The sequence below is a fragment of the Rhamphochromis longiceps genome, linkage group LG12 (assembly GCF_057381845.1).
Source record: "Rhamphochromis longiceps isolate RC_006_pf linkage group LG12, R_longiceps_female_GT1.1, whole genome shotgun sequence".
Classification (NCBI taxonomy): domain Eukaryota; kingdom Metazoa; phylum Chordata; class Actinopteri; order Cichliformes; family Cichlidae; genus Rhamphochromis; species Rhamphochromis longiceps.
In genome coordinates, this window is record NC_140568.1 from 37,625,397 (window position 1) to 37,634,511 (window position 9,115).

Below are 9,115 nucleotides of genomic sequence, written 5' to 3' on the forward strand. Positions count from 1 at the left end.
ACTCTGTACGCAGACAGGAAGTAGTCTTCGACTTAATCAAAGCATGAACAGATATTTTATAGCATCAGGGTTTGTTTACTGACGCCCCTTCATGCGTCACCGGTACATTTTATACATAGATCAGATCAACATCATCATGACTTTTCACCTAGAAAATCATCTTCTATTTTCATGGCGTGGTACTTTCCGTTCTTATCTTAAAGTGAATTGTTCCTCTTTCTTGTCTAGACAACAAGGACGGTTCCTCTAAATAAATTTAACTAATGTGTGTGTATGTGTTGACCTCACATGCTCTTTGTGTCACCTCTTCACCTACTGTCTGTGTCTCGTCCTCAAATGCTCTTTCTCAATTCACCTGTTGCACTTCTGACCTTTTACCAGACCAGAGGCTCACTGAGACTATGTGTATGTCTTCTACTAAATAAATGTTTTAATCAAGAACCTCTACTTAAACCTTAATATAAAATGACCTGATATAAGTGTTTTGTAAGCATGTATTGCGATTCCTTCTATGGCTCCAAGTCACTTGCACAATAGATTGTCCGAACATCGCGCCGAACAAAGCTTCCGACCCCCAATTAATTGACCGAGCTCCAACTCTTTAATAAGCACAGATATGCATTGTGTATGAAATAGTCATAACTGCTTAAGGCCTTCTTAAAGCTATCTGTTACATTGTTAAAGCCTCGTCTTAGCCTGCGGCTCAAAATAACTTCCTGCTTTCACTTCTGCATACAACTTCCTGTCAGCCTGCAACTCAGTCTTTCTGAAAGAGACACTGTTTAAACCTTTGAATGCAATATCCATGCTGCAGATTATATTATTAATGCAATGGTACTGATGACAATTATTTAACAATAGCAGTAAAATAATTTCCCTGCTCCACACTATATATATATATATATATATATATATATATATAAAATGCTTTTTAGGAAAGTATTTCTGTATGCATTAAAAAACAAGTTTGAATATACTGAATTCAACTTGATGTTAGTGTTTTTTCTTAAACCCACCTGGTTTTTAATGTCAGATTAACTTCAGGTTCTGTTACGCAAATTATTGCATCTGTTAAAGTCATTAGTGTTGGTGCATAAAGGAGAAGATGAAGGGAAATTCAACATATATGAATGAAAGTTTCATGCTGGTAACAAATATTACCCCAGTCCAACATTCACAGCACCGTTTCAGTTTAGTTGTTATTCAGCCTTCCTTTTTGTCTTTCCTCTCCTGACACAACACCTGTGCCAGCAGAAACTGCAGGTCTTGATGAAGATGAATATGATGAGTAGAACTATAGTGAGGAAGAAGCCCAGGACATCCAGGCTGAGATACTGGTACCAGGTGAGTTCATGGGCCTGGACCCTCAGGTGCTTGGCCCCTTTGTTTCTCAGTGTGAACTCGATCCAGAATACTGCCTCTTCCAGAGCACTCATGGGTCTGTCGTGGTGGATGCTGGACAGCCGCATAACATTTTCTTTGTACCTGTGAATGTGCATATTGGGTTCAAATAATTAACCTTTGAATTGTTATACTATAATTTATTTATTTTTTTGCCAGACAATAAAGGGATGTATTTCAAAACTCTAAAACTGATAACGCCTCAAGTTAAAATTGACATCTAGAGATATTTCAATCATTTTGTGGCCTTTGAAGCTTTTGTGGTACTTCTGCTATCAAGCTCATTAGACCCTTGTTCCTTTATGACCTGCTATTATCTATTAATTATACCAAAAAAACCCTTTCAATCATGAACTGTATAAAAAAGATGGAAGCCAAATAAGCTTTGAGACCACTGAGACCCCAAGATCATTGGCAAAGGGTTTACTGAGGTTAGAAGAAAGCTTCTAAACTTTCTTTGTGTTAGCTCGCTCCACAAAACTTTAAACCCCAATTGGAGATGACCGGTATCACCACAATGGTTATGAACTTTCTTTGTTAAGCCAGGCCCTCTGCTTGAGGATCTGTGTGCGCTGAAATACAAATGTGTATTTTGCAGGTCATTTGACTCTTGTTCTGCATACTAGAGGTGTTATCTGATGATAACATGGTCATTAAATTTCTCCAATGAACATAAGGTTAGTAATAAACTTTTGTAAAGAAAACCAGAAATTAATGTTGCAGAATTAGTTTTCATTTAGTTCGAGTTAATAATTCTATTGTTGAGTGTACGCAATTTTGCATGCTTTTTAAAAATGTTTTTATAGCGCATTGTGTTCTGCGTCCTGATTGGCTGTAGACCATTGTCAATCAACCTCGTGCCGTGTCTCCAGTACAGTACAGAATGCGTTCAGCTTGTCAAATTGACATAAATCTTTGATCACTAGCAGTGTGATTCTGAAGTGCTGTTCTGTATGTATGTAAGTTTTCTCCCCAACAAACACAACAATACCGACGAAACGTTTTGCACCGTCAAGAGGAACCCTGGGGACCTTTGGTTTCATTCTATAATACTGGACTTTTTTTTTTTTTTTTTTTACAAAAGTTTGAAGTTTGAAAGTGTTTAAAACAGAAAGAAAAGTGTGAAAATGTTCGTGCCTGTCTGAGAAAAGTGTATAAAGTGTGTAGTGAGTAGGGATGGGTATCGTTTAGGTTTTATCCAATACCGGTGCCAAACTGGTACTTTTGAAACTGTGCCGGTGCTTAAACGGTGCTCGAACTGGTGCTTAAAGAATGGAAAACACAAACTTGTCCTAAAACCTCTAATTTTTAGCTGTTTTTTTTTTTTTTTTAATAAAAAGATAACAATGTTAGTCTTTTCTGCAGCTATAGGGCATATATGGTATCACTCTTGGCTGGAAGCAGAGCTTAAACAATGGAAAAAAAACACAAACTTTGTCCAAAAAACCTCATGTTTAGTCGGGGGCGATCGTGGCTCAAGAGTTGGGAGTTCGCCTTGTAATCGGAAGGTTGCCGGTTCGAGCCCCGGCTTGGACAGCCTTGGTCGTTGTGTCCTTGGGCAAGACACTTCACCCGTTGCCTACTGGTGGTGGTCAGAGGGCCCGGTGGCGCCAGTGTCCGGCAGCCTCGCCTCTGTCAGTGCGCCCCAGGGTGGCTGTGGCTACAATGTAGCTTGCCATCACCAGTGTGTGAATGGGTGGATGACTGGATATGTAAAGCGCTTTGGGGTCCTTAGGGACAAGTAAAGCGCTATATAAATACAGACCGTTTAGCCGTTTTCCACTTTTTCTTTGGTCATTTTAGCCTTTTTTGCCTGGATCAAGAGAGTATCTGCCATCAAACAAGAAGACAGCCGCATGTAACTACGATGGTGTTTACTAGTTCACCTTACGTGCATTAATTTAATAACATGGTTAGCCTACTCAACATAAATTACACTCGAACAACATTAAGCTACTTGCACAGAGGAGAACGGCTGCTGCTGCATCATCATCCGTCATCATTTCTGTTACACTGGCAGGGCTAGGGGCCAGGGCTCTCCTCTTCGGGTTCTTGGGGGATGTTGCTAACTCCGGGTCCGATAACAGGCAACCCACCCACACTCGGTGTGAGGTCTTGCAGCAAGCTATCAAATACGGCGCATTTCTAGGCTCTTAAAAAAACGCTATGCGTCGCCAGGTGTTTCATCAGATTCGAGGTGTTACCTCCTTTGCACAGTATCACCTTAAAGCACTTGTTGTAGGCTGCTGAGTTTGCATCTTTTGCTGTGAAGTACAGCCAGACTTTTGACCGCTTCACCTTGGGCATTTTTAATCTGTAGCTCTGCTCTAAAAGAACGTACGTACCTGGGCCCGCCTACTATCCTTGTAAAGGTAAAATGATTGGCTAGAATCCAAAATGTATGACATCTCAGTTAAAAAAAGCACAGAAATAAAGCACTGAAATGTGTGCTGCTTTTCGGTCTGGTTACTACCGTTTATGTCAGAACCACCCATCCCTAGTAGTGAGAGGTAAAACATCTATAATAATTGTAAAAAAAATAAAGTTGGCTCCTTCGCGGATTTCACCTATCGCAGGTTATTTTTGGAACGTAACTCCTGCGATAAACGAAGAACCACTGTAATCCATATTTATGTTTTGCTTGGCCTTCATACTTTTTGAGCCCACATTCATCTTTGCTATAAAATTTATACTTTCAAATCCTAATCCAAAGTACAGATAGTTCAAAGAACTCACGATTTGTCATTGATGACTGTGTTGACTGCATCTCTAAGATCTTCAGTTGTCATGAAATTCACATTGAGAATAACTGCAGCTCCTTTAGCCTTCATATGGACCATGTTGTCTGGCTGGTCACCAAACATGGGGATGCCCACCATGGGAACGCCGTGGTAGATGGCTTCATAAATCCCGTTTGTGCCTCCATGGGTGATGAAAGCTCTAGCTTTAGGGTGACCTAAGACATGTCAAATAACCATGAAAGATCTGGAGTAAGTTTTTCACACTTAGACAGCAAAAAGGTTTCAATAAACCTGAACAACTAATTTGAGCTGATTTGAGTATTTTTGTAAAAATTCTTAGTTGGCAGTGTTACTGTGAACTTTACCGTCTCTGTGGCATCTGATTTCATTAGGATTATTTCTCATGGAATAAAAGGCAGACATAGAAAGAAATAACTGTGATTGGTACCAACTTTACTTACCCAGGAGGTCATTCTGAGGAATCCAATCATATATTTGAGTGTTGGCACCCAAAGTTTCTGGCTTTTCTCCTTTGTATCTCCACAGCACCTTTAAATAGAAAGTTCACATGGTGTTTTTTCATTACATCTTATTATACTTATTTATTGTAGTACATATATCACATAATTTTATTGGTGGTTTGTTTTTTTTCCAGCATAACTAAACTTACACTGATCGGCTAAGTAGCTGCGGGAGTTGTTAATCAGTTAAAAGTTGTGCAGGTAGTACTTCAATATGTCACATTGAAAGAAGGTTTGCTGTCTCCCAGCACAGTGTCGTGAGCATGGAGGAGTTTCTAGTTACATGATAGTTTGGGGAGGTATATCCATGGAGCGATGCATAGACCTACAGACTAGGCAACAGTACTTTTACTGCATTTAGGTATGTGGATAAAATCCTTGGACCCATTTTCAGACTCTACACTGATGCAGTGGGCTCTGGGTTCTTCTTGATGCACAACAATACACAGGCTCATGTGGCAGGAGTATGCTGGCAGTTCCTGGTGGATAAAGGAATGGATAGCGCTGACTGCCTGTGATGCCCTGGTACCTATTTGTGAAGTCGTCTGAAACTACAGAATACCCTGTTTGATTTGCTGCAATAATATTTTGGCAAAATAGACTAGCCTGCTGAATCATTATTTTTTACATTTGCATTTTCAGTGCGTCTTTGAATTCAGCACTTGTTAGGTTGTCTTTCCCTTTACAGTCAGTATCATTATAGATATTCAACATGATTTTTTTTTGCACACTGAGATCTAATGTGTTTTCAAAGGGTTCTTTTAAAATACACTGCTCAGAAATATTAATGTGAAATTTAAAAGAATAAGGATATAAAAATGAAGTAAGCCAATTCCCACAAGGTACATGCAACTTGAATAATAATTGTTAATTACAATACAACATGTTAAGAAATAGTAATTCATTTCTGATGGTCAGAAGAAGAGCACTTGGTAATTGGTTATCTAAAACATGAAAAACTACTCCATGCTTTGCACAAATTGATTACAGTTGGCACAAATCCTCTGACCTCTGACCTTTTGTGGGATCTGAGCGAGGCCTGAGGCTATCATGTTTGCCTTCTCCTTGGTGACGTTGTTGATGATTGATCCTAAAGTGAAGATCACAATGCCATCATCTCCAGAACTCTGCACAAATTCCTCCAGATCCTGTAACAAGTCGAATATTATCCCACAGCCAACAACCAGCTGTTTTTTTTATTATTTTTGTTCAACATTTTGATGGTTTCACTGCTCCTGGCACAAATATTCTGTAATGATTAATTAGATGGTAATAGTTGAGTGTCCTTACCTCTGGTAAAGGTTTAGCAGGTCTGCAGTGGATCCCACCAACATATTTGAAGTTGGGGAGGAAAGGACGAGGGAATTCAAAATCCCTGTAGGTTCGGATTAACCAGATGTCTGCTTTACTCATCAACTCACAGGCACTGGTGGGAGTTCCTGTTGCAGTGCATGAATAATAGACATCAACATATCACCAATAGTTCATGCAGGTTGTATTTTCTTAGGCAGGTTTGATGGGATATAAAAACACTACATTTAACAGTGTTGTTGTTTTTTTCAACCGTGTGCTTCATGTCCATTTGCTCACCTTTGACATCAGAGTAATATCTGTCTAATACGTTCCAAAAAGTGTGATCAATCATGATGTCTTGAAGAGCGTAGAAGAGAAAGTTCCACACTCTCTCTGAGAAGTCCATCTTATCTGTGAGTTTGCTCATGGCACTGGGAACAAAGGATGGTGGAGCAGGCATCTGACCACAATGCCTCTCCCAGTTATTAGCTAAGGAGAAGCGCAAGGAGAAGACGAGTGGGATCCCCAAAATATCTGCTACCAAGTCACTGCCAGCTTTGATGGGGTCAGCCAAGAGAAGGTCATAATTTCCCTCTTTCAACTTCTTCATGACGGCTTCTGATTTCACCACACCGTCCAAATACTGGATAGAAAACTGCAGGTCAGTTTTCATTATGTCAATGAATCTGATGTAGAGCTCCCAGTAGCTCATATAATCAATCTCATATACATTGAATTGGAGGAACTCTTCTAGAAACTCCTCCATAGCCTCCAATGAGAAAGTGACATTGAAGGGCTCATAGTGAAAGCGGGCAGGTTCATTGGTGTTCATGTACATTGACGAGCTCGGGACCAGTACAGTCACCTGGTGTCCCCTGTCAACCAATGTCTCCAGAACAAGCTTCATGTTTATCCAGTGGCTGCCTTCGGTGTACCACACCAAAATGTTCCCTCCATTTGCACTCCATGTCACACAAAGTACCAGCAGGATGCAGGCAGAGAGACGCAGCTCCATGAATGTCAGCAGGAAAACCAGCTGTGGTCTGATCCTTTGGTGAAAGCATTCCAGGAAAAATAATCATTAACTCAATAAAGGTGAACTCTGGCTCACTTCTTTGTGTACTGCATTGGTCATTTCATAATGGGCTATAAAGTAATGATAGTAAAGTTGACAATAGTGGGGGGAAAAACAAGAGTAACATCTAACTTGTATGAGAATCAAAGAAATAAAAAGGATATGAAAGCCTGATGTTGTAATTGTTAGTTGAGGAGAGGTAGAGTGAAGTAATACAAAATAGTAGTCATTTCAAATGTTGAATTCACCAAACTTCTCTATGAGATGTCCAAGAAACCGTATCACATCTGAAAATATAAAAAACTAGAGTATATTCAACAAAGTATTCAACAGGATACATCTAGCGTGCAAGTAAACAATTTCTAAGTCAGCCTGCTGCCTGAACCTGACACCAGCAGCTCGATGGAACAAAATTCCCCTCGAAAGAAATTAAGTTTCTGTCACCAGAAACACAAGCGAGAAAAAACAAACAAAGCCACACGGAAAAACAAACAAGAAAGTAAGGAAAACAATCTTCGAGAATGAAGATTGTTACTGGTTGTGGCCGTTATACAACCTTGATTTAACGTGACCACAATACCGGAAGGCATTAAACTCGGGCCGCTGACGGAGACATGACCGAGCTCCCTAAAATAAAACTATAAAGTGTCAGTATGAATGTAACTGCTTACACAACATGGGCAAAATGTCTATAAGCGCAGCTTACCAGAGTAAAGAGACGGTGAATCGCGACAGCAGGTGACAGAACAGCTCAACACCGCCGAAAGTAAACACGGGCCTGAATCCGCTAAAACTTCCCTGACTAATCCGGACCGGACCCGCCCCGGATGTACCACAGGCTCAATACCGGATCCGTAACACCGGGTCCACTTGCACAGCGGGAAGGATCATGATCGCAGTCAGATGTGTGGAACAAATCATTTCACAGCTCATCTGGTCTGGATCTGTTTTGGATCCGTTCGTAGTGGCTGATTTTTGAGCAGATCCTTTCAAGATGAAATGTAGCTGAGTAACGTGTTCATGGCTCTACAAAAGCTCAGCGTTTTCTTATTGCACATTTGCCTTTGATGATATTTGCAATGCTACTTTGAAAGTTAAATGTGAAATGGGGTTTAATAGTAACACTCAATGACCGGTGTCAGAGAGCCTTGGCTATCAGTGAAGGCTGATATTAGTTCAGATTAGAGATGCTCACACTGGAGAACATTAAAACAGAGTGTTTTCTGATTCTAACTATTTAATCCAATTCAGAAATATCAGAAATAATTAAATCCTCTGTCTAAAAAAGCCCATCAGTAAAATGTTCATAAACTGTACTAGTTTATTACTCTTGAGTATTTTAACTTTAACAATATTTTTCAGTACATTCATACATCAGCTTTAGACAATTAAGCGCAATCATTGTTGAGTATCATTATTTGAACTGAATTATTTGCAACTCAACTGAACAAAACTAAGCAAATCAGTTAGGTTAGGTAGAATTCATGTTTTGGAGATGTACAAAACAAAAAAATCAGTGTTTCCCACACAGAGATTTTAAGATTTAGGTATATGAATGGCTGTTAGCCCCATTTTGCACAACATGGGCAAAATGTCTATAAGCGCAACAATGACAAGCTGGCTTGTCATCGTTGTCGCTGTAGTGATAGTCCACTAAATCACTTCCCAAGACTGCAGTTAGACAGCCCACATTATCACCCTTATATTGACTGCAGCTAGATCTGGTTCTGCCCAAGAGATCTAATAAGATAAGATAAGATAAGATAACCTTTATTAGTCCCACACGTGGGAAATTTGTTTCGTCACAGCAGGAAGTGGACAGTGCAAAAGTTATGACGCAAAAATTAGAATACAATAAGAATAAATACAGTACACAGCTGTACAGAATAGAATAAAATAATATACTATATACAGTAGAATAAAATAGAATAAAAATATACAATAAGATAAAAATAGAATACGAATGCTATATACAACTGAGTAAAAATACAACGATGCCAGAAAAGATTATTGCACTTAGTGTTATTGCACATGTGTGGATGTGTGTGTTTGTTCAGTTAAAGTCTTTGTTGTGGAGTCTGACA

General features: G+C 39.5%; 1 protein-coding gene across 1 annotated transcript; it reads right to left on the reverse strand.

Moving 5' to 3' along the window:
* Positions 1–1,018: 1,018 nt before the first annotated feature.
* On the reverse strand, positions 1,019–6,971 carry LOC146657858 (UDP-glucuronosyltransferase 2A2-like). The gene is made up of 6 exons (XM_085426221.1): positions 6,254–6,971; positions 5,954–6,102; positions 5,680–5,811; positions 4,604–4,691; positions 4,138–4,357; positions 1,019–1,485 (listed from the first exon to the last, which is right to left on the reverse strand). Exons 1-6 carry the CDS (start codon positions 6,969–6,971, stop codon positions 1,200–1,202), a joined length of 1,593 nt encoding a protein of 530 aa, XP_085282347.1. The 3' UTR covers positions 1,019–1,199.
* Between the last annotated feature and the right edge of the window lie 2,144 nt (positions 6,972–9,115).